Source organism: Hyla sarda, chromosome 6, assembly GCF_029499605.1.
Source record: "Hyla sarda isolate aHylSar1 chromosome 6, aHylSar1.hap1, whole genome shotgun sequence".
NCBI lineage: Eukaryota > Metazoa > Chordata > Amphibia > Anura > Hylidae > Hyla > Hyla sarda.
The window spans coordinates 92,326,527-92,350,927 of NC_079194.1; the positions used below are offsets into that span (position 1 = coordinate 92,326,527).

The 24,401-nt window shown below is 46.8% G+C and overlaps 2 protein-coding genes across 4 annotated transcripts in view; one reads left to right on the top strand and one right to left on the bottom strand.

The window, feature by feature from the left end:
- Positions 1-12,760, bottom strand: part of PDHB (pyruvate dehydrogenase E1 subunit beta) — a 26,139-nt gene extending 13,379 nt beyond the window's left edge. Inside the window, exons 1-7 of one of the 2 annotated variants that reach the window (XM_056524479.1) lie at positions 12,604-12,760; positions 12,468-12,527; positions 7,096-7,203; positions 4,204-4,266; positions 1,928-1,963; positions 1,554-1,839; positions 1,352-1,462 (exon numbers count right to left, since the gene is read on the bottom strand). In XM_056524479.1, the coding sequence (XP_056380454.1) occupies positions 1,352-1,462; positions 1,554-1,839; positions 1,928-1,963; positions 4,204-4,266; positions 7,096-7,203; positions 12,468-12,527; positions 12,604-12,639 (700 nt within the window). In that variant the 5' untranslated portion in view covers positions 12,640-12,760. The remainder of the gene's footprint in view (positions 1-1,351; positions 1,463-1,553; positions 1,840-1,927; positions 1,964-4,203; positions 4,267-7,095; positions 7,204-12,467; positions 12,528-12,603) is intronic. The other variant, XM_056524478.1, reaches the window with a different exon arrangement.
- The window catches only part of KCTD6 (potassium channel tetramerization domain containing 6), an 18,478-nt gene continuing 6,745 nt past the window's right edge, over positions 12,669-24,401 (top strand). The window contains exons 1-2 of one of the 2 annotated variants that reach the window (XM_056524481.1): positions 12,879-13,011; positions 22,323-22,426. Coding sequence is in view for 1 of the 2 variants with exons in the window: in XM_056524480.1 (XP_056380455.1) it covers positions 12,828-13,011 (184 nt within the window). In the remaining variant the exon portion in view is untranslated. Of the gene's footprint in view, positions 13,012-22,322; positions 22,427-24,401 lie in introns of both variants that reach the window. The other variant, XM_056524480.1, reaches the window with a different exon arrangement.

The window sequence follows — 24,401 nt, forward strand, 5'->3', positions numbered from 1 at the left end:
ATTTTATTAAAGACAGGAGGCGAACACTTTCCCCCCCCCCCCCCGTGTGTTCCCTACCCTTATGATTATAATTTTTCTTTTGAGTTTAACCTCGACAACTGGCAAAGACCTTCCTTTCAGAAGACGATCTCCTTCCTTCAATATCTTGTTGGTACTTTCCTGATTCATCTGTTGGAGAATTAATTCCGTTCTTCAGATACTTCTCTCCCGATCCCTCGTTTGCTACGAGTGATGTCATCCATCCATTTCGAAGATCAAGAGTGATTTATTTTCTTCACAGTTCTAGTTAGACTTTGTTCCGGGACGTTTAGTTTTATTCTGTTTGCTTAGTTTATATGCATCAAAGAAGAGGAAGTAATGCTCCTGGTTATACCTTATATCACCTGTGCTGGCCTCTGATTGGCTACCTGTTACCTACCTATTTGCATATTTAACTTTTTTTTTCTTCTGTATTCCTTATGTTATTCATTGCTGCTATACCTTTTGAGTAGTAAAGAAGAGATGCAAAATGTTCGCCTCCTGTCTTTAATAAAATCCATATTTTCCGTCATAAGGACTAGGAAAATCTCAAATTTTATATAAAAATGTTGGGCTCAGTGAGAAACAGGATACAGCTGTAATGCTAAGAACAGCTACTACATGTGCAAGTACAATGGTGATGGTGCAGAGAGGGTTAAGCCACTAACTGATCTATTATTGATGGCTTCTCCTAAAAATAGGCCCTCAGATTTAAAAGCCTGGATTTTTTGGTACACATACATCAGGGGTTAAAGGGCCATTCCAACACTTCTCCCCTATTCACAGGATGGGGGGGGGGGGGGGGGGGGAATGTCTGATCCCAGGGGACCGACTGTTAGCACCAGCCACTGTCCCCCCTCCATCTCCAGAACTGGGGCCACACTCTCCCTGCTACTAAAGTACAGCTCCCTCTGGTGCTCCCGTAGACAATGCCTGGAGCGTGTGCAGAAGGGAGTTCAGGGCCCCGTTTTCAGACAACTATCCCCTAGATAGGTTTTCATGGTTGCGACAATAGGTTCATTATTTAAATGTTTTTTGGGACTTATTCATTGTACAAAATGCCCATTTTTTCCATAGAGGGAGTTATGATTTGTAATGTTTCAACTATAATATATCTATATGGCAGTACATTAGTCTGTGTACTAACAATACATACCCCAAAATCATGCACGCAGCCCTAACTACCTTTGTTTCCAGAAATAATGTTTATACAGTAGACCAGGCTTTAAAATTACTGCAAAAGCAGAAGACAGACTAACAATTCAGTGTTTGACGTCCAGTTTCAGGACATTATACTTTTTTTTTTATTGGGGGGGGAGAAATATTAACCTACCTTGACGCTCTACCTTTGCCTTGCCAATGGGAACAACAAAGTCTTTCGACTGGGCTTCCTCAGATAGTTCAAATGGCACGCCATACATGAGCTCATTCTCTAGAAATACCACTGAAAATGAAGAAATGACAGATAAGGATGAATTAAAGCCAAAGAATGCAGGTACTGAGGGCAGAATTCTATAAGACATCAGCCCATTCACCTGGGTTATCATCTCGGATTGCAGCTTTCAGAAGTCCTTTAGCATCTTCAGCATTCCATGGGCTCAACACCTTCAACCCAGGGCAGTGTCCATACCAGGCAGCAAAGCACTGGGAGTGCTGGGCAGCGACACCAGCTGATGAACCATTCGGCCCCCGGAACACAATTGGGACAGGCACACGGCCCGCTGACATGTAATAGGTTTTAGCAGCAGAGTTAATCACTTGATCAATGGCTTGCATGGAGAAATTGAAAGTCATGAACTCGCATACTGGCCTTAACCCAGCCTATTGAAAGAAAAGTAATTATACTCTTATACATTTTGTTTTGTTTACTGATCGTATGTTTCTCATAACATAAAACTTGGTCACTTACCATAGCAGCACCAACAGCAATGCCAGCAAATCCCATCTAAAAATATGGAGAAACAAAAAACGTAGAATTTGAAAATAAATAAGGATATGGCTTAAAAGAAATCCTTCCATAACAAGGGATAGTCACCAATGCGATCCCCCGGCACTGTTTTTCTGATGGTGCCTGATCCCTGCTGATAAGAACTTCCATGTCTACACACTGAAAAACACCTGCTCACCTGCCGCAGCAGAGACTCGCCTTAGAGGGGCCCTCCACTGGTCAGTGTTGGGAACATTTAGTTCTGAACACTGTGCTCGCGCTGCCAGGGTAAGCCCTGCCCCCTAAATACAAGTCTATGGGAGGGGGCATGGCGGCCAGTGGAGTACCCCTTTAACCAATGATTGAATGAGCGGACATGTCCAATGCATCAATAGGTGACAAAGAACGCTGATCGGTGGGAACCATCAAAAGAATGAAGCTGGAAGATCAGGCAGGCGAGTGTCTTTTTAAAAAGGTTTTTCTAGCTCCCGGCAATCCCCATTAAGGTTCACACAGGACTAAAAATACTCCAAATTTGTTTCAGATTTTGGACTTTCCTACTTAAGTTAAAAAAGGGGTTGTCCAGAGAAAATTAACTTAACCCCTCTGCAATCTCCTCTACGGGGACCAGCTAGTCACCCACGGCACGCTCTGGCCCCCACCCTGGGAGACAAGCTTGAGCGACTCGCCAGGCCCCGTCCAATATTCCCTATCCTGAGGATAGGAAGTAACTTATTTCCCTGAAGTACCCATTTAGGTGGGAAAAATAAGCAGCACTTCAGTGCGATGTGAACATACCCATAAAGAAAGTATCACCTACTTCATGCTGCCCTCTGTGCATTCTGATTTCAGCAATGTATTTGTTTTTATATGAATATGCTGTAGTGTGGTTATTGTCTACAATGCAGCCAAAAGTACAGTGTATTCATGGACCGCTTCTATAGCATGCACAGAAATAAGGAAAACCTGCAGCTCAAAAAATAATAAAAACGAATTGTAAAACCACACACGTAACCTGAGGACAGGAGTAGCGCTGTTTTTTAAAGAAAATAACTATGTTTTTCTAATGGTGGATAACCCCTGTAAGTCCGTAACTAGAGCAGACTGCTATTAGACAGGGCAGCATACAATAGGCAACAGGTTTCCTCTTAAAGGGGTACTCCGCCTCTATACATCTTTGGATAGGGGATAAGATGCATAATCGCAGGGGTCCTGCCGTGGAAGACCCCCGCTACACCCAGCATTTGTGTAGAGCAGTGGTCCTCAAACTGTGGCCCTCCAGATGTTTCAAAACTACAACTCCCAGCATGCCTGGACAGCCAACGGCTGTCCAGGCATGCTGGGAATTGTAGTTTTGCAACATCTGGAGGGCCACAGTTTGGGGATCACTGGTGTAGAGTGTATGTGCAGCGCTGGAGGCTCGTGACGTCACAGCCACACCCCCTCAATGCAAGTCTATGGGAGGGGGCGTGAGAGCCGTCACGCCCCCTCCCAAAGCCTTACATAAAGGGGGCATGGCCATGACGTCACGAGCCTCCACCCCACATTGCCAGTCATCCGGCACACAGCGAAGTTCACTCTGTGCACTGAATGTCTGGGGTGCCGCAGCCAAGATCACAGGGTACCCAGCGGCGGGACACCTGTGATCAGACATCTTATTCCTTATCCTTTGGATAGGAATAAGATGTCTAGGGGCGGAGTACCCCTTTAAACTCCTGGAGGAGAGTGTACCCTTTATTGGAAGTGAAGGATTTGCTAATCAACATGAACATGTGGTTGAAAATCCCAATAATAATAAGGTTTTGTTTACCCTTCATGCGCCGGATGCCGGTACATACCACGGTGCACCGACAACAGGTCCACTGAGCTGAAGGGACCGTATATAGTTGATTGGTTGACTACGTTCTGTCCATTAAACTCAACGGCCCCTGGCAATATGCCAGAGTATATGTCAGCATAAATATTTTTTTTTTTTGACAAGTTGTCAACATATATCACAAACATACAGGGAATTGTGAGCATAACCTTCATATCGCACCTACATAGTTTGCTGCAGTATACAATACATTTGGTACATGTGCAGAAAAAAAATTCCAAAACATTACAGAACATTCGATGAATAAATTGATTATAATTTCAAACAGTAGGAGTGAGGGCCCCGATCACAAGAGCTTACAATCACCTCACACCTAAATGTGGTTACTTAATGTCTGATGCATATGAATTGTTTTACTGCATCTATGTGACAAGCCTCATACCTCGGAAATAGGGGTATCCATAACTCTTTTATCACCATACTTTTTCCAAAGACCTCTGCTTATCTGAAAAAATACAGATATACATTGTAAGAACCATTTAAAGACCCACAATATTCAGAAAACAGACAAGGGCAGCTTCCACACTTCATAAGATTGTTGATAGGAATGTCGCTGTTCACAACAAGCAGTACACGATACAAATTATTATTCAATGCTTTATCTTCATAAATCTTCAGTACAAAAATTGTTTTAGTAACATCACATGTACAAAAAGATATATTCACCCAGGCGGACATTACGCCCAATGTGCTGAACAAACACCCATCTTTGTATTTTTGTACTCTATATAGAAACATCACTGTGCCTGATGGTAAACATCTACTCTTTTTTGGATATGCCTAAACCATACTGGTTACAGCACATCCGCGAAGCGTCTTACAATCTACTTTATCCTGACGGGTGTGGGGTAATGTCTGTTTCTCTCAGCTGCCACCTTAAAGACGATACATCATTCATAAAAATGTATCCCCTAGGGCAGTGATCTTCAACCTGCGCACCTCCAGATGTTGCAAAACTACAATTCCCAGCATGCTACAGAACATAGTTATGTCATGGAGGCTACACGTTACTCGTTAAATAAGGGGATATGCTGCAAAGGTGCTCAGAAACTGATGCCATAAGTCAGCTTTTCCCAGTGTGCCTCCAACTATTGCAAAACTACAACTCCCAGCATGCCTGGACAGCTTAGTTTTGCAGCAGTTGGAGGCACACTGGTTGGAAAACATTGCCATAAGTAATTGCCATCCATTCTGGATCAGTGACAAAAGATCCGTCATGGTCCAAGATGCCTGTGTGAACAGAGCTTTACCTACACTAGTAACATACCTGAGGTCTATGCTGTGACTTCACATCACCGCACTTTTAACTGTTAGTGCAGAAGCCAATACTTAAAGGGGTAAAGGGTAGGGATCGACCAATATGGTTTTTTTTAGGGCCGATACCGATAATCGGTGGAGGTTAGGGCCGATAATTTATACCAATATTCCGGTATAAGTTATCGGCTATTTATCCCCACCGCCTGTCTGGGGATCCTGAGACCTATCACCGCCACTGCTCCCCCCGCCACGCCGCACCGCCCCCATTGCCTCCCCCATCCCCGGTTTTATAATTACCTGCTCCCGGGGGTCCACTCCACATCTGGCTCCGGTGGCGTCCTCCTGAACTGTCACTGTGCGCACTGACGGTGACATCACGTCGCGCACGTCACGTCACTTGTCATTGCGCACAGCGTAATGCAGGATGCAGCAGGAGCAAGAAGTAGCGTGGGCTCCGGGAACAGGTAATTATAAAACCGGGGATGGGGGAAGCAATGGGGGCGGTGCAGTGGGGGGTGCGGCGGGTCGTGGCATTATCGGCAAGGTAATTGCCAATACCGATAATGCCGAAAATCGTGATTATCGGCCAATAATATCGGCCATACCGATAATCGGTCGATCCCTAGTAAAGGGTTACTCCACTGGAATTATTATTATTATATTTTTTTTTTTTTTTAAATCAACTGGTGCCAGAACGTTAAACAGATTTGTAAATTATCTTAATCCTTCCAGTACTTATCAGCTGCTGTACGCTCCACAGGAAGTTTTTTTTTCCCCTTTTTGCCTGACCACAGTGCTCACTGCTGACACCTCTGTCCATTGTAGGAACTGTCCAGAGTAGGAGCAAATCCTTATAGCAAACCTATCCTGCTCTGGACAGTTCCTGAAATGGACAGAAGTGTCAGCAGAGAGCACTGTGGTCAGACTAGAAAGGAAGTTGAAAGAGAAGAGGACTTCCTGTGGATCATAACAGCAGCTAAGAAGTACTGGAAGGATTAATATTTTTTTAATAGAAGTAATTTACAAATCTGTTTAACTTTCTGGCACCAGTTTCTGGCAAAGTGATTTCCAGTGGAGTACCCCTTTAAAGCATTACTGTCACCAACAATAGGTTTGTGAAGCTGCACACAGTGACCTAGGGCTTCATATACATTTATCAATAGATTCTGCTGTTTTATACTTACTAAAAACGGTTTTATAATTGCTCCGGCAGTCAGGCAACAGAAGAAGCGGAGCCTGGAGTCAGTTCTGCCTCTATTTGCTTACGTTGCGCATCTGATTGACAGTAGGAGAGCTACACAGGGCCACCACAAGCAGGCGAGCCCTGTGTGTCAATCAGCTGCACGACATAAGCAGAGAGCTGAGCAGACGCCAGGATCCACCTCTGACTGTTGCCTGACTGATGGAGCAATTATATAAGCGGTGTTTTAGTAGTATACATCAGCTAATAAGCTGATATCTGTAGTATACATCAGCTGATAAGTAATGGAAGGATGAAGATTTTTAAATAGAATTAATTTACAAATCTGTTTAACTTTCTGGCACCAGTTGATTTGAAAAAAAGATTTTTTTTTCCACTGGAGTACCCATTTAATTATTGAACCATTCCATTAGCTTATTCCTTTGTGACGCCTCCTACTGTCTGATGTTTGCAGTCAGGTGAGGAACGTCGCCTTATGTACTGGCGGCATAATATACAGACAGAGGTGGTGTGTATGGCGAATTATTTTTCGCATTATAGCTGGGGCTACGACAATCTGTAAATACACGTGCCATGCATGACGATGAGGAGTATTTGTGGCTCTCCATCTTTCTGTAAAAGACTGACAGCCCACTATCATGTTACAAAAAGGAGAAAGGGCAGAAGCCTGGAGGTCATGACTACGCTCTACTATTAGCATTGTAGTAGGCGACATTTCTCTTGTGTGTTTGTTACACTGGGAGGTTTATACATTACATGGTTTTACTTCATTCTTGTTGTAGACATAAAAATCCTCAATACAAAATCTAACTGTACCTTATATGCTCCGTCGTACTGAGCAACTTCCTCCCCCAACATAAACACTCTTTCATCTCTCTCCAGCTCTTCATCCAAAGCCTGGTTTAAAGCATCCCGTACAGTGATCTAAAGCAAGAAAAGGTATATATAGTGATTGTATTAAAAAAAAATAAATAAATAAATAAAATAAAAAACACACAAAATACACTAGCAAGCCCCTCACACAAAGTGTACCATATTTAAAACCTGTATAAAACATAGCAACTCTCTCTGCAAAGCTGAAAATGAAACACCGAAAGAAGATTATAATAGACAAAAAAAAAAAAAAAATATCTGTACAGAGGAAACAGCAGAGTCAGGGTGGGTTCACACCACATTTTTACAATACAGTTTTGTATCAGGATTTTTATTAAAAAAAAAAAACTGATTCATCAAAACGTGTGTACAAATTTTTACCTGTATACGGTTTGAAAAATGACGTCCGGTTGCATCCGTTTTTTTAAAGAAAAAACGTAAACTTTTTTTTAAATTTTCCCTCCATTATGAATAAAGTTTTACTTGTTTGATTGAAATTCCAAGAAAAAAAAAAAAAACTGAGCAAAGCCAAAAACTGGATGGAACCGTACATACGGTTCTGTACGGTTCCCATTGACTCCCATGTAAAAAAAAAAAAAAAAAAAAAGTGTACCGTATATACTCGAGAATAAGCCGACCCGAGTATAAGCCGAGGCCCCTAATTGCAACCCAAAATCCCAGGAAAAGTTATTGACTCGAGTATAAGCCTAAGGTGGGAAATACATCCCCACCCCCCCCCCGTCATCATCCAGACCCCCGTCATTAACATCATCATCACCGCCTGTCATCATCCAGACCCTCATCATCATCACCTGTCATCATCCCCTTGTCATCATCCCCCACCCCCCCTTCATCATCCCCTTATCATCATCCCACACCCCCCCCCCCCTTCATCATCCCCTTATCATCCGCCCTCAGTGTTCTTCAACCTGCGGACCTCCAGAGGTTTCAAAACTACAACTCCCAGCAAGCCCGGGCAGCCATCGGCTGTCCGGGCTTGCTGGGAGTTGTAGTTTTGAAACCTCTGGAGGTCCGCAGGTTGAAGACCACTGCGGCCTTCGACATCATCCAGCCCCCTCTCACCCCCTTTAGTTCTGTACAGTACTCACCTCCGCTCGGCGCTGGTCCGGTGCTGCAGGACTGTCCGGTGGGATAGTGGTTCCGGGCTGCTATCTTCACCGGGGGCGCCTCTTCTCCGCGCTTCGGGCCCAGAATAGAGGCATTGCCTTGACGATGACGCAGAAGTACGTTGGTAATGAACGTACCTCTGCGTCGTCGTCAGGGCAACGTGACTATTCTGGGGCCGGGCCCGAAGCGCTTAGAAGAGGCCTCCCCGGTGAAGATAGCAGCCCGGAACCACTATCCCACCGGACCAGCGCCGAGCGGAGGCGAGTACTGTACAGAACTAAAGGGGGTGAGAGGGGGCTGGATGATGTCGACGGCCGCAGTGGTCTTCAACCTGCGGACCTCCGGAGGTTTTAAAACTACAACTCCCAGCAAGCCCGGACAGCCGATGGCTGCCCAGGCTTGCTGGGAGTTGTAGTTTTGAAACCTCTGGAGGTCCGCAGGTTGAAGACCACTGCGGGTGGAGAGTTCACTCGAGTATAAGCCGAGGGGGGTGTTTTCAGCACGAAAAATCGTGCTGAAAAACTCGGCTTATACTCGAGTATATACGGTTTAATACAGTTTTTTACCCGGACCAAAAACCGTGGTAGACCATGGTTTTCTGTCCGGAAAAAAAAAATTAAGTAAAAAAACTTTATGGTTTGAGAAACGGAGACAACCATATACATCATGGTGCATACAGTTTTGAATGGGAAGTCTATGGGCACGGTTTTCTGTACGGTTGCATACGTTTTTTTTTTTTATGAAACCGTATAGTAAAATTGTGTATTTTCTATTACTCCTCTGTTAATTTAGACCAGTTGTCTTAAAACGGTGGCCCTCCAGACGTTGCAAAACTACAACTCCCAGCATGCTGAGAGTTGTAGTTTTGCAACACCTGAGGGGCCACAGTTTGGAAACCACTGACCGGAGAATTCACCTTTATTTTTATTTTTTTTATTGCAGCATTTTTTCAAACTTATTTTCTTTAAAAAAATAAAAATAAAAAATTGCCAGATGTTTGTTGTAGTTGACAATTTTCAAATATGAAAATCATGATTCAGTCTCAACTATTTTTTCTTAAATTGTGAAAAACAAAAAATAAATAAAAAAAAGCAAGCAAGTGAAAATAAGATGCTAACAACTGTGTGACGGGTCTGATAGAGGAAAATTATGGTCTATTAAGGTCGATGGTAAGTCAAATCTGGCTCATTCACTGCAGACACTAATGCCCAGATTTATCAAACTGTGTGAGAGAGAAAGTAGAGTGATTTTCCCACAACAACCAATCAAAGCTCAGCTAACAAGCTCTGGTAAAGTGAAAGCTGAGCTGTGATTGGTTGTTGTGGGAAAATCACTCTACTTTCTCTCTCACACAGTTTGTTAAATCTGGGCCTAAGTCTCCAAACTGTGGATCTGCAGTCATCGCACAACTACAACTCCCAGCATGCCTGGACAGCCGCCGGCTGTCTGGACATGCTGGGAGTTGTAGTTTTGCAGAATCTGGAGGTCCACAGTATGGAGACCACTGCCATAGACTATAATGAAGTAAATAAGTTGGACAGGACAGCCAACCAAGCAGTGAAGCATGCTGTGGGGCACTTTAATAGGCTATAACTTGTGATCGCAGCAGGTCTCAGGACTGAGACCTGGTGTGATCTAAACTTTTGACAACGCCTTAGGAGTCTATACAAATGACACTAACACTTTAAAGCACAACTCCCATTATGCCCAGACAGCCGAAGACTAATGTATATTGGCAATAGCTGGAGAGCCATAGGTTGGGGTGGCAACACAGATTTCAGGGATCCAACCACATTGAACCTAAATCTGTGGGAGTTTTAAACTCAGAATGAAACTAAGAATGGGACATCAGGGGAGATCAAAACTTGTGTAGAGAAAGAGTGGAGCAGTTGCCCATAGCAACCGATCAGACCACATCTTTCTTTTAAAGAGTACCTGTCACCAAATAAAACTTTTAATATAGTGTTCCTTGTGTAATTTGCAGACACTTTCCCATTCACTTGCTTTTAAAATTATAAATAATATGTTTAAAATGTAATAGAAAAAACAGCCACAAGTTGGCTCTGTTCTGTTCCCTGCCACAATTTTAACATTAATCTTTATTTTGCTTTTTTTTTCTCCAATAATTAAACAACAAGAAAAAAAAAATATTAAAAAAAAAAGGGAAAGAGCACACCAATTACAATTAACCTCTGTATTTAACTCTAGTTTTTAATTTAACTTAAATGCTTTAGTATCTTTCTCCCATCTCTGTACTGTATGGGCATTCTACTGCCACAATTAATACAGCCTCAATGAAAGCTACACAGAGCAAGAGGTCTTCTATTCATCACAGCACTGCAACAATGTGAGGGCGAAAGTGGTCCCCCGGCAGCCTTAAAGGACAACTGCAGCGCAATATACACTTATCCCCTATCTACAAGATAGGGGATAAGTGTTTGATCGCGGGGGGTCCGACCGCTGGGACCCCTCGAGATCTCCCTAACGGGGCGCCGCCAATAGCGCTCATAGTGAGCGCTAAGGCGCATAGCGTCGACCTAGAGGTCGACGGTGACGCCCCGTCTCCTCCCTGCCCACATACAGTTCTATGGGGGAGCCGGGGAGGCACGAACACTGCCTCCCCGCCTCTCCCATAGAGATGCATGGAGGAGGCGTGCCGGCCACAACGTCATGCTGCGGTAGGCACGCCCCCTGCACGGGAGAGCCACAGCACAGCCGCGGACCCGTACAGGAGATTGGGGGGGGGGGGGGGTCCCAGCGGTCGGACCCCCCCGCGATCAAACACTTATCCCCTATCTTGTAGTAGTTTAGAAAAAGTTAATTTGGTGACAGGTACTTTTTTAAAATGAGAACTCCGGGATGTAAAAATTATCGTAATGATAGGGGATCACGGGGGGGGGGGGAGAGGGGGGGTCCGACCCCCGTGATCTCCCGAACGGAGCCCAGGCTCCCTGCATGATACGAGCGTTTTCGACCACAGCACGAAGCTGCGGCCGACGCGCCCCCTCCATGCAGTTCTATGGCAGAGCTGGAGATTGCCGAAAGCAGCACTCCGGCTCTCCATAGAACTGTATGGAGGAGGCATGTAGGCCGCCGCTTCAGGTGGTGGTCGAAAATGCCCGTTCCATGCAGGTAGCCAGGGCTCCGTTTGGGAGATCACAGTGGGGGGTGGGGGCAGCGGTCGGACGCACCCGCGATCTAACACTTCTCCCCTATACTTAGGATAGAGGATAACTTGTACATCCCGGAGGTATCCTTTAAGTCGCTGAAAAGATGAAAGAAGCGATCTGATTGGTTGCTATGGGCATCTTCCCTGCCCTTCCTCTACACAGGTTTTGATAAATCTAGCTCATTGAATACAGCTCGTCTTGCTGACGCTTCGCAGGCGTCTTTCATCATATACGGAGGTTGACAGAGTGTTGCCAACAGCAACCAATCATGCCCTGATTTTTTTTTTTTTTTTTTTATAAAAGGCAAGTAAAGGAAAGAAACAAATGTGAGCGGTCACTACGGGCACTAAGTTGTGTTCATAATGACATTTACTCTCTTTCCTGCATTATTCTGCATCACAGAAACTGATGCCATAAGTCGGTGTTTCCCAACCAGCGTGCCTCCAGCTATTGCAAAACTATAACTCCCAGCATGCCTGGACAGCCTCCATGATCTTTGTCACTGACGTGGAATGGATGGCAATTACTTACGGCAATGTTTTCCAAAAAGGGTGCCTCCACCTATTGCAAAACTACAACTCCTAGGATGCCTGGACAGCCGAAGGCTGTCCAGGCATGCTGGGAGTTGTAGTTTTGTAACAGCTGGAGGCACCCTGGTTGGAAAACACTGCCATAATTGCCATCCCACTGCGCATAAGGGAATAAGATCTGTCATGGTCCTAGATGCCTGTGTGAACAGAGCTTTACCTGCACTAGTAACATACCTGAGGTCTCGGCTGTGACTTCACATCATCATATTGATCGGTCTTACCTGTATTCACACTGTGTGTTCTTGACGTGATCGGTGAACTTACTGAGAACGCATGTTAAAAACGCAACAAAATTGCACAGTATGAACCGAGCCCACACATAAAGCTTTCCCTTATACCAGCATTATATACAGAGAGAAGAGGACAAGCCCCATACAGTGTATACAGACATAGCAGTCCCTGAGGGTCAGGAGGGAGGACACTATACCTGAAGGGCGGCGGGCGAGCTCTTGTGGAACTCTCTCCGGAGGAGCACGGACACATGGCTCTGTGGAGACACAGACACAGTCAATACCAATCCCCTCACCCTCTCAGCCCCGTCATCACCCGCCTCCAGTCCTCACCTTCCCCCTGCACAGAAGACCCCGCAGCGCCGCCATGTTGCTTCTGTCCTCTGACAAGACGTCGCCCTTCTCCACGGCGTCCTCCAATCAGAACGCGGCGTGACCCTACGCTAGTCAGTTGACCAGAGTAAACCAATCACAAACGAGATAGGGTACACGCCTCTGTCGCGCCTTCACTGAGGCATGGGGGCGTGGTCAAAGAAAATGTTGCCGCGCGACCTCCAATGACATCGCGCGGACGGAGAAAGTCTACGGGCAGCGGGGAGGACCAATTCTATCATTCTCACGGGGCTGTAGGCGGAGTCGGTGGAGCAGGCCTCGGATTTGACGCTGTACACACTGGGGCGATTGGTCTGCTGAGGTTTTTTCCCCGTTGGATTTCTGTACATCCGGGCAGACAGCGATCAGGTGAGGGCGGAAGTGTGGGGGCTCGGGGTGTTACCCTGGAGGAGGGGAGGCCGGGCTCTGACCGCACACATACTCTGTATATTAGTGTTTGTCTTATAGCGGACCCCTCCGGGGAGTAGATCCTGCTGGGGGGGAATATACCAGTGCGGGCAGGATCGTGTACAGAACACGTGCTCCTCCTTATAGCCGCATGTAAGATGTACAGGATCATCCCATAAGGCTTCAATCTACAGCAGATGAACTACAACTCCTGCCTGGACAGGCTCAAGAGAACACTGCCCCCTAGGGATAGGTTCTAGGGATAAGTGATTGGCTCCGAAGTCACGTGTATGAGGGCTTGGGCTGGACCAATAAAAGCCCATTATTATGACAGCATGGACCCACTGAAGGATTCAAGCTTGGGTGCTGTCTCCCTCTGGACCCTCTGGGCCCCTCCCCCTCTGGAAGCCACCCTTTTGGGACCCCCTGGGTGCCTACACCTCTGGATCCTCTGGGCAGCTCTCCCTCTAGGCCCCTCCCCCTCTGGGCAGCTCTCCCTCTGGGCCCCTCCCCCTCTGGGCAGCTCTCCCTCTGGACCCTCTAGGCCCCTCCCCCTATGGGCAGCTCTCCCTCTGGACCCCCTGGGAGCCACCCTTTTTGGACCCTCTGGGTGCCTAAACCTCTGGACCCTCTGGGTGCCTAAACCTCTGGGTGCCTAAACCTCTGGATCCTCTGGGCAGCTCTCCCTCTAGGCCCCTCCCCCTCTGGGCAGCTCTCCCTCTAGGCCCCTCCCCCTCTGGGCAGCTCTCCCTCTGGACCCCTGGGAGCCACCCTTTTTGGACCCTCTGGGTGCCTAAACCTCTGGACCCTCTGGGTGCCTAAACCTCTGGACCCTCTGGGTGCCTAAACCTCTGGACCCTCTGGGTGCCTAAACCTCTGGACCCTCTGGGTGCCTAAACCTCTGGACCCTCTGGGTGCCTAAACCTCTGGACCCTCTGGGTGCCTAAACCTCTGGACCCTCTGGGTGCCTAAACCTCTGGATCCTCTGGGTGCCTAAACCTCTGGATCCTCTGGGCAGCTCTCCCTCTAGGCCCCTCCCCCTCTGGGCAGCTCTCCCTCTAGGCCCCTCCCCCTCTGGGCAGCTCTCCCTCTGGACCCCTGGGAGCCACCCTTTTTGGACCCTCTGGGTGCCTACACCTCTGGACCCTCTGGGTGCTGCACCCTCTGGACCCTCTAGGCCAGGGGTATGTGTACCCCTAGGAGTACGCTAAGTATTATGCAGCGGTACGGCAATTCACTGACAAATACCGACCATGCATTGGCCAGTATATGTCAGCGCAGAGCGGGGATTGGTCGCCACAGCAGCTCACTATATTGTACCGCGGCCACCTTACGTGAGCTGCAGTGGCTGCTGGGCCTGACGTGTGACGTCCCTGACGTTCCCCAGAGCTTCCGGCACAGCGCAGAAGGACGTCACCCCTCAGTGCAGCCTCCCCCTGAACGGATAGACACAGGCCTGGTAAGCATGTTAGACTAAGTGTAACGCCGCAGTATTATGGGGGTGTTATTGTATGTATCTCTTATATTGGCCCAAGGGGATCGGAGCGGGGAAATAATGGCACAAGGGCATTACGATGGGGGGGATAATGGCAAAGATTAGGTATCGCATTAGAAAGGTAAGCACACGCCATTATTAATAATTACTTTTATGACTTATTGTGTCCGTGGGTACCCCTCACGCTTAAGTTCCCAGCGGGCATACTTTAACCCTTTGGGGGTACAGTTGCATAAAAGGTTGAGAACCACTGCTCCCATGGGATTCTCTGGTCACATGACTTGGCTGATTCGTAGAGGGGATAATCAGAGTAGGCTGGACACTGCATTAGCCTTCATCAGACAATAGAGATAAACAACTCTCCCAAAATTCATGTATGGTCAAATTCTATTCAGCAGTGCCCCAATTGTACTGAAAAACGAGTTGTAAGACATTCTGCGGTCTTACATAGTTAGTATGGTTGAAAAAAGACTTACGTCCATCAAGTCCAACCAGTGACTATGTCCAACACTTCTAAAACTTTTCAATGCCAAGATAGCTTACTCCTAACCCAGGACCCTGACTTAACCCTTCTTTTTATTGCTGTTCCTGCTGTGACGGATTCAACCAAAACTAAAAACATCAATTTTGGATTTGGACGAATTAGAATTTTTGGTGAAATTTGAAAATAAATTCAGTTTATGCCGATCTGTCTGTCAGGTTTCCTGTGGTTATAGATGACATTCGATGGTGGATAATTGCAGCAAGCCAGCAGTGTCCCCCTATAGACTCAAAAACTCTAAGCAGTCACTTATCTTGGGTTGAAGGACTTTAACGTGGACATCTGTTTTTTTTTTTTTAAGAATCTTCTGACAAGTCTCTATGGAGATCATTGACCTGGGGGTGAGGAGGAAGCATTTCTCTTATGAGGGTTGCACATTTATCTAAGAGATTCCTCTCTTGCTGAAATCCAGTGGTCTCCACTGTCCAGGCATGCTGGGAGTTGTAGTTTTGCAACATCTAGAAGTCCACAGTTTGGAGATCACTGCCCTAATCCATATTCTAGTCCCTGATGAGTGTCAGACGCTTCGTATTTATCTTGGCCCTGAACCCAGAGATAACCACGTGTACATAAATACACACAGCACATACACGTCTACACCTGTTTACCCAGTGTGTTCAGCAGATACCTGGAGGATCAGTCACGGGAGAAGAACGTCCTTTTATAAAGGGCTGGTGCAAGGATTTTTGCCACCCCTGGCAAAAGCTAATTTTGCCACCCTCTTGACTCCGCCCATTGACCCCCCCTTTGACACACCCATGCTGGCTGAGCGAATAGTTTGGATGCTGGTTGTAACTTTCTTGCAGTAGGCAGAGCGGCGCCCCCCATCAAGAAGGCGCTCTAGGCAGCAGCCTATAGGCACTGCTTTTATGAGAAGGCAGCACCAGCTCCCAACTCCAGGACCTCTGCCCAGAATCATTACTTTACCAAGATGTTATTGCACGAGAGGCACAACATGGATACCCTTGAGTATGCAATATGCCATATAAATATCACCTTTCTCAGCTGTATATATTCTACACTGGAGATAGCTGTGCCCAGTCATTGCCTTCTCCTGTATGTGGCCACCATCTACCTTGGCATCCTGAACTTGTTGGAACCATTGGCCCTGAGTTATAGCCTGTATTATAGTCCATCACAATTCTTTAGGCTTTAGAGCTAAAATCACCCAGAATTCTTTGCTGGTTTATTGTCTATACCATTGGCTTCCAAACTATATGGACCTCCAGCTGTTTAAACACTACAACTCCCAGCATGCCCGGACAGCAAACGGCTGTCCGGGCATGCTGGGAGTTGTAGTTTTGCAACATCTGGGGGTTCTCAGTTTGGAGACTACTAATCTATGCTCTTTGGCAGCTTGTTCACTAAAAGAGAGGACAGCACAGTCCTCTGGACGACAACCTTTAAAGGGGTACTCCGCCCCTGGCATCTTATCCCCTATCCAAAGGATAGGGGATAAGATGTCAGATCCCCACGGTCCCGCTGCTGGGGACCCCGGGGATCGCCGCTGCGGCACCAGAGTTCGCTCTGTGTGTAATGACGGGCGATACAGGGGTCGGAGCAGCGTGATGTCATGGCTCCGCCCCTCGTGACATCACGGCCCGTCCCCTTAATGCAAGTCTATGGCAGGGGGGCGTGACGACCGCCACGCCCCTCCCATAGACTTGTATTGACGGGGGCGGGCCGTGACATCACGGGGGGCTGAGCCGTGACGTAACGATGCTCCGGCCCCCGTATCGCCCGTCATTACGTGCAGAGCGATCTCGCTCTGTGCAGTAATGATAGTGGGGTGCTGCAGCAGCGATCCCCGGGGTCCCCAGCAGCGGGACCGCGGCGATTTAACATCTTATCCCCTATCCTTTGGATAGGGGATAAGATGTCTAGGGGCGGAGTACCCCTTTAATACATAGCCTCCTGTAACATGGTAGTACTGTGTGGACACTCCCCGCGTTCTGGAGTTACATCACCTCAGATTTATTTTTATTTTTTTAAGCAATGAGCAAAACACATTAACAAATGGAGCTGCAGTTATCTCCTCATTTATTATGGATGATATAACTGAGATCACCCTCTATAGACATTCACCGGGATATGTGGAGAAATTGGTATTATTCCATTTACAGTGGTTTGTTTTCAAGTGTTCTTAAATGGACGGTCTTGTTTTGAGATCCCCTTCTTGTAAAAATCCTGATGACCACTAACCCCATATAAACAGGGCTGTGGAGTCGGTAGATAAATGTTCCGATTCCGGAGTTTTTTGTACTTCCAACTCCGACTCCCCGACTCCTCTGTATTAATATGCGAATGTATTTTATACATTCCTTGAAGGAAAGAAAGGCAACGTACATGTCATTACCACAGGACTACTGGCTGGGAAGCCAACAGTCTACTGTATTGAACAGTTTGTGTGCTGATCTGCTGCTGAAGATAGGGCAGTGGGAGGATCCAGGAAGGGGCATTTATTATAAAACATGATTTCCCTAGTAGAATCCCATAGTCATGTTTAAAGGGGTACTCCGCCCCTAGACATCTTATCCCCTATGCAAAGGATAGGGGATAAGATGTCAGCACTCCGGGGTCCCGCAGCTGGGGACCCCCGGGATCGCCGCTGCGGCACTGCGCTATCATTACTGCACAGAGCGAGTTCGCTCTGTGTGTAATGACGGGCGATACAGGGGACGGAGCTGCGTGATGTTATGGCTCCGCCCCTCATGACATCACGGCCCGCCCCCTTAATGCAAGTCTATGGCAGGGGGCATGACCGCCACGCCCCCTCCCATAGCCTTGAATTGAGGGGGCGGGCTGTGACGTCACGAGGCTCCGGCCCCTGTATGGCCCATCATTACGCACAGGGCGAACTCGCAGTGCCGCAGCGGCGATCCTGGGGGTCCCCAGCTGCGGGACCCCGGCGTTCTGACATCTTATCCTCTATCCTTTGGATAGGAGATAAGATGTCTAGGGGCGGGGTACCCCTTTAAGCTAACAATCAAGTTTACAAGTTTTTATAGCCTTTTTCCAATGGTTTACAGCTTCAGTCTTGAACTATTGACCCTCCATTCCCTTTACTTATACAAGTGTCTCTAGTCCTGCAAAAAAACAAATTTACTTAATCCCTTATCAGTGAGAGGCTAGGTTACCCATGGGTTCCCTGTAACAGCAGAACACAACACTATGGAAAGTATAAGTATTGCCGCTCCTAATTGTGCGTTGCGTGCCATATAGTGAAGCACATGAAAAGCTTCTTCACGGTCACTTAACGTGTTTGTTTTGCAGTTACGTGAGGCACTGCATGCATTGGTCTTTATTCTTACAGTAGAGAAGTCATTAATTATAACTTTTTGTGAATTGGGACATTTAAAGAAGATATCCCATGCAGCAAAGAAAAAAAAAATACCTAGCCATTCCATAGTATATTCACCTACCACCTCTCTGACATGTTTGTGATTTTTTTTCCGGCCCCCATTCACTGGCTATTCAGCTCATAAATTGCAGTTACTTCCTGGTTATGGTGGCTATGCCTGTGATCTCAAAGACTACATTTCCCTGCATGCACTGCTCACATTTCCTGCTCTCAGCTGTCTGAGCAGAGAGCTTGTTACCTCCCCTAACTTATGTTAGCCACTCCCACATAACACTGAGCTCCAATCATAGCCCTATACAGCAGGGTGGCCACGAGGAAACACAATGTAATCTCAGTGCTCAGAGAGAGGGACCCTGGAGTGGAAGCTGCAGTTTTACAGTGTAAAATCACTCCCTCCCCCTCCTCCTCTCAATGAAATAGCTTTACAGTGCTACAATCACCTCCCCCCTCCTCTGCCCTGCACTCCTCTCTCCCCAGTGCTCAGTGTGACAATTCTACTCTCCCTCCCCTCCATTCTCAGTGTGACAGCCCTACGCTGGCAGCTCCCTCCCCTCCCCCTCTCCTCCGTTATCAGTGTAAAAACATTAGCAAGGAGAGGGGAGAGAACTATGATCTGAATCAGCCGACATATAGGCAGTGCTGCTCAGCCAATCACTGCAGAACAGAGGGAGGACAGTGTGAATATTCATCAGATGGGAGGGGCTAAGGCCGAGCTCAGGCAGCTCTCTGCAGCACAGGGGTTTTCTGGGTAATTGTCACGTCACGGCCCCGGGATGCTGCTGATAACAGCCTGAATAGGGGGTCGCAAGTCATGAAAACCTGGAACAGCTGAATTTCCTGTCAGACAGAAGAATGCAGATAAAGCTTGTTTCTAAGCAGCATTGGTAATGGAAGTGATTTACAAACCTGTATAACTTTACCTTCAGCACTAAAAGCTGAACAATTGTTTACTGTGAGACTTGTCCTTTAAACTTGCTTCTTTTTTTTTTTTTTATTCCAATCTAAATTTAGTAGGAGTCGGTGCATTGTTTGCCGACTCCGACTCCAGGTACCCAAAATTTCGTCCGACTCCTCGACTCCGACTCTACAGTCCTGCATGTAAATCAGGGCCAATAGTTATATATTGTTGCAGTAGCCATCTATTCTAGCTGAAGTACGTTCCCACTACGTGTAAACTTACCTTATATATGAAATGTGCCTACATAATTTACAGAAAAAGACAGGGTTATCCATTTATATGGAGGCGGTACGCTCTGCGTCTACATCATTTACAGCAGGTAAAGGTCTGAAACTCAAATTATCCAGGGGCCCCTGGGGGTAGAGGCGGGGTGAGACTGGGCCGCATGCGTCCCTCACATATAATGCCCCCACCATGCACCCCTCACATATAATGCCCCCAGACAAGCCCCCAAATAGATATGACCCCCATCAGGTAGGTATAGAGGCCCCAGATAGATATGATCCCCATCACTGATGTGGGTTATATCTATCTGGGGGCCTGTCTACCTACTGTGGAGCCCTACCTGATGATCAGGTAGGGGTTCCCAATAGGTGTACAGGCCCCCAGATAGATTTTACCCCCGGCAGGTAGGGCTCCTATTTAAACAATTATGCCCCCTAAGAAGATAGGTTAGTCCCTGGTGATAAGCAGGTCCTCCCTAATTAGACAAGTTAAGTTTCACAGCTACAGTACTTCCATCTCCCTGCTGCAGCCTAAAACAAGCCTTCTTTGCAGGGATGCGCGCGTTAGGTGATGTCATCACATGCGTCGCGCAGGACGTCAGCGTCCTGCGCTGCGGATGCGATGACATCACCAATCTCATGCATCCCTCAGGAAGGCTTGTTATAGGCTGCAGCAGGGAGATAAGGGTACAGTAGCAGTGTGTGCTGATGTGTGCGAAGTCTTCCGGCATTTAGCACTGCTTGCCCGAAGCAGGGCTAAATGCCTGAAGAAATCGCCTGCCTAACGCACGGGCTGGAAAATTTCATTCTGCAGGCCGGAAGTTTGAGACCCCTGATTTACAGGAAGAGGCAGGCAGTACTGTCCATTTACAGGGAGGCAGTACTATCTGTTCCTACATCATATAAAGTAGGAGATAGCCACTACATATACAGTGAGGCATTACTATTAATTAACAGGAAGGCAGTAATATCTGTGCATATTTCATATACAGTAGGAGATAGCCACTACATATACAGTGAGGCATTACTATTAACAGGAAGGCAGTGCTATCTGTGCATGGATCATTTACAGGAAGGCAGTCTATCCACTTACAGGGAGGCAGTACTATCTGTGCTTATATAATTTTCAGGGAGTGTTAGTCAGGCAGTACATTTACAGCGGGGAAGTACTATATGGGCCTATATCATTTATAGGAAGAAACATGCAGGCAGTGCTATACTTTTACAGGAAGGCAGAACCACATGTGGGTACACAAGAAGATCTAGCCCTCCATAAACATTCATCATTGATGGATCAATTCAGAAACAGGAGGGTCTAAAAAGATTAAGCTGCATTTAATATGTCCTTATCAGAATATATGTAAGGACCAGGAGATTATATTGTTCTAAGAAGACCATTAGTACAGCTATGTGAACGCAGCCTTAAGAGGGTTGTCCACAGAAGAACCTCTAATGGGGTATATGGATATTATGGGGGGGGAGGGGGTGTTGACAGATCTCTCCCTATACACAAATAGAGATCTATCAATCAGGGCTGGAGACTGCCTGAAGGACTCGGAGCCCCCATTCCTGACTGAAGTTACAGCTATGGTTACTCTGACACAGCCGTCCAGTCATTTATCATTGTGATAAGGGATAATTTCAGTGTTTCATGCTGCCTGTGGTTTGGGCAGCATGAAGCTAGTTACAAGTTCCTTTTAAATATAGGAAGTTTAGGTCAGTCCCATTTCGCGATCCTCCGGTGTCTTGCGCATCTTCTCCAGGGACCGGGCCTCGCTTTCCGGCGTCGTTATTACGTCACTACGCACGCCGCGCCGGCGCAGCAGCGTAATAACGTCACCAGAAAGCGAGGCCCGGACCCTGCAGAAGATGCGGAAGAAGCCGGAGGATCGCGAAGAAGACACCGGAGCAGTGGGACAGCATCGAGAGCCCCTTGGACAGCATCTGGAGCCCCTAGTACAGCATCGGGAGCGGTGAGGACCTGGTCCGGAGCGACGGGGACAGGTGAGTACAGCTTCCTATACTTAACATTGCACGGATCCCTCAACATACGATGGATTCGACAAACGATGGGTCGTTTGGAACGAATTACCATCGTATGTTGAGGGACCACTGTATATTGTAATCAAACGGATAGCTTCAAAGAGGAACACCGGTCTCAATGTGGCGCTGGACACAGATGGTATGCACAAGTGGATAAAAGCAAGGTAGTTTATTCTCCAATCATGCTTGGCATGATGGGAGAATAAACTACCTTGCTTTTATCCACTTGTGTATACCATCTGTGTCCAGCGCCACATTGAGACCGGTGTTCCTCTTCGAAGCTATCCGTTTGATCTCTATACCTGACCGGCCGGCTGCGGACACTACCATTATACGCGCTTACCATTGTTGTGTATGTGGAAACACAACCCCTATAGGTGAGTGTTGAATTCATATTCTATACAGCTCACAGGTTTATCTTTTAATGCACCATGGAGCGCTGTACTCCATTTTGTCTGTTTTAGCCTATATATTGTAAGGCGTCGTATTTACTCCAAGTCATCAGACTGTACCTTCTGGGTTTTCAGAGCATGAAATGGATGACTGCTGAGCTAGAAAGGTTCTGTATGTAGAGATTCCTGCTCCGCATAAAGAATGATGATGGATGTGATCAATGCAGTTGATTCTCATTACTTGCATCTATTTTGTAGGTTTTGATTCCTCTGTGGTGATATCTGTAGTACTCATCTTTAAGACATATACAAAGATTGATGTGCAGGACATCGTGAGAAAGGCTCTACAATCATATACTGAGGTCAGTGATACGTGGGTTATCATTCTTATTACGACCCTTGTGTTTTAGGTCTCCAGTCAGGAGAATTCTAGAGCCATCGGTCATAGTATACAGGAGAATGCTAGAGCCATCGGTCATAGTATACAGGAGAATGCTAGAGCCATCGGTCATAGTATACAGGAGAATGCTAGAGCCATCGGTCATAGTATACAGGAGAATGCTAGAGCCATCGGTCATAGTATACAGGAGAATGCTAGAGCCATCGGTCATAGTATACAGGAGAATGCTAGAGCCATCGGTCATAGTATACAGAAGAATGCTAGAGCCATCGGTCATAGTATACAGAAGAATGCTAGAGCCATCGGTCATAGTATACAGGAGAATGCTAGAGCCATCGGTCATAGTATACAGGAGAATGCTAGAGCCATAGGTCATAGTATACAGGAGAATGCTAGAGCCATCGGTCATAGTATACAGGAGAATGCTAGAGCCATCGGTCATAGTATACAGGAGAATGCTAGAGCCATCGGTCATAGTATACAGGAGAATGCTAGAGCCATCGGTCATAGTATACAGGAGAATGCTAGAGCCATCGGTCATAGTATACAGGAGAATGCTAGAGCCATCCGTCATAGTATACAGGAGAATGCTAGAGCCTTCGGTCATAGTATACAGGAGAATGCTAGAGCCATCGGTCATAGTATACAGGAGAATGCTAGAGCCATCGGTCATAGTATACAGGAGAATGCTAGAGCCATAGGTCATAGTATACAGGAGAATGCTAGAGCCATCGGTCATAGTATACAGGAGAATGCTAGAGCCATCGGTCATAGTATACAGGAGAATGCTAGAGCCATCGGTCATAGTATACAGGAGAATGCTAGAGCCATCGGTCATAGTATACAGGAGAATGCTAGAGCCATCGGTCATAGTATACAGGAGAATGCTAGAGCCATCGGTCATAGTATACAGAAGAATGCTAGAGCCATCGGTCATAGTATACAGAAGAATGCTAGAGCCATCGGTCATAGTATACAGGAGAATGCTAGAGCCATCGGTCATAGTATACAGGAGAATGCTAGAGCCATAGGTCATAGTATACAGGAGAATGCTAGAGCCATCGGTCATAGTATACAGGAGAATGCTAGAGCCATCGGTCATAGTATACAGGAGAATGCTAGAGCCATCGGTCATAGTATACAGGAGAATGCTAGAGCCATCGGTCATAGTATACAGGAGAATGCTAGAGCCATCGGTCATAGTATACAGGAGAATGCTAGAGCCATCCGTCATAGTATACAGGAGAATGCTAGAGCCTTCGGTCATAGTATACAGGAGAATGCTAGAGCCATCGGTCATAGTATACAGGAGAATGCTAGAGCCATCGGTCATAGTATACAGGAGAATGCTAGAGCCATAGGTCATAGTATACAGGAGAATGCTAGAGCCATCGGTCATAGTATACAGGAGAATGCTAGAGCCATCGGTCATAGTATACAGGAGAATGCTAGAGCCATCGGTCATAGTATACAGGAGAATGCTAGAGCCATCGGTCATAGTATACAGGAGAATGCTAGAGCCATCGGTCATAGTATACAGGAGAATGCTAGAGCCATCCGTCATAGTATACAGGAGAATGCTAGAGCCTTCGGTCATAGTATACAGGAGAATGCTAGAGCCATCGGTCATAGTATACAGGAGAATGCTAGAGCCATCGGTCATAGTATACAGGAGAATGCTAGAGCCATAGGTCATAGTATACAGGAGAATGCTAGAGCCATCGGTCATAGTATACAGGAGAATGCTAGAGCCATCGGTCATAGTATACAGGAGAATGCTAGAGCCATCGGTCATAGTATACAGGAGAATGCTAGAGCCATCGGTCATAGTATACAGGAGAATGCTAGAGCCATCGGTCATAGTATACAGGAGCGGTCAGGGCAGCTCTGAAAAACTTGTCATAGTGGCAGTCAGGACCTCAAACAACATTTTCCTC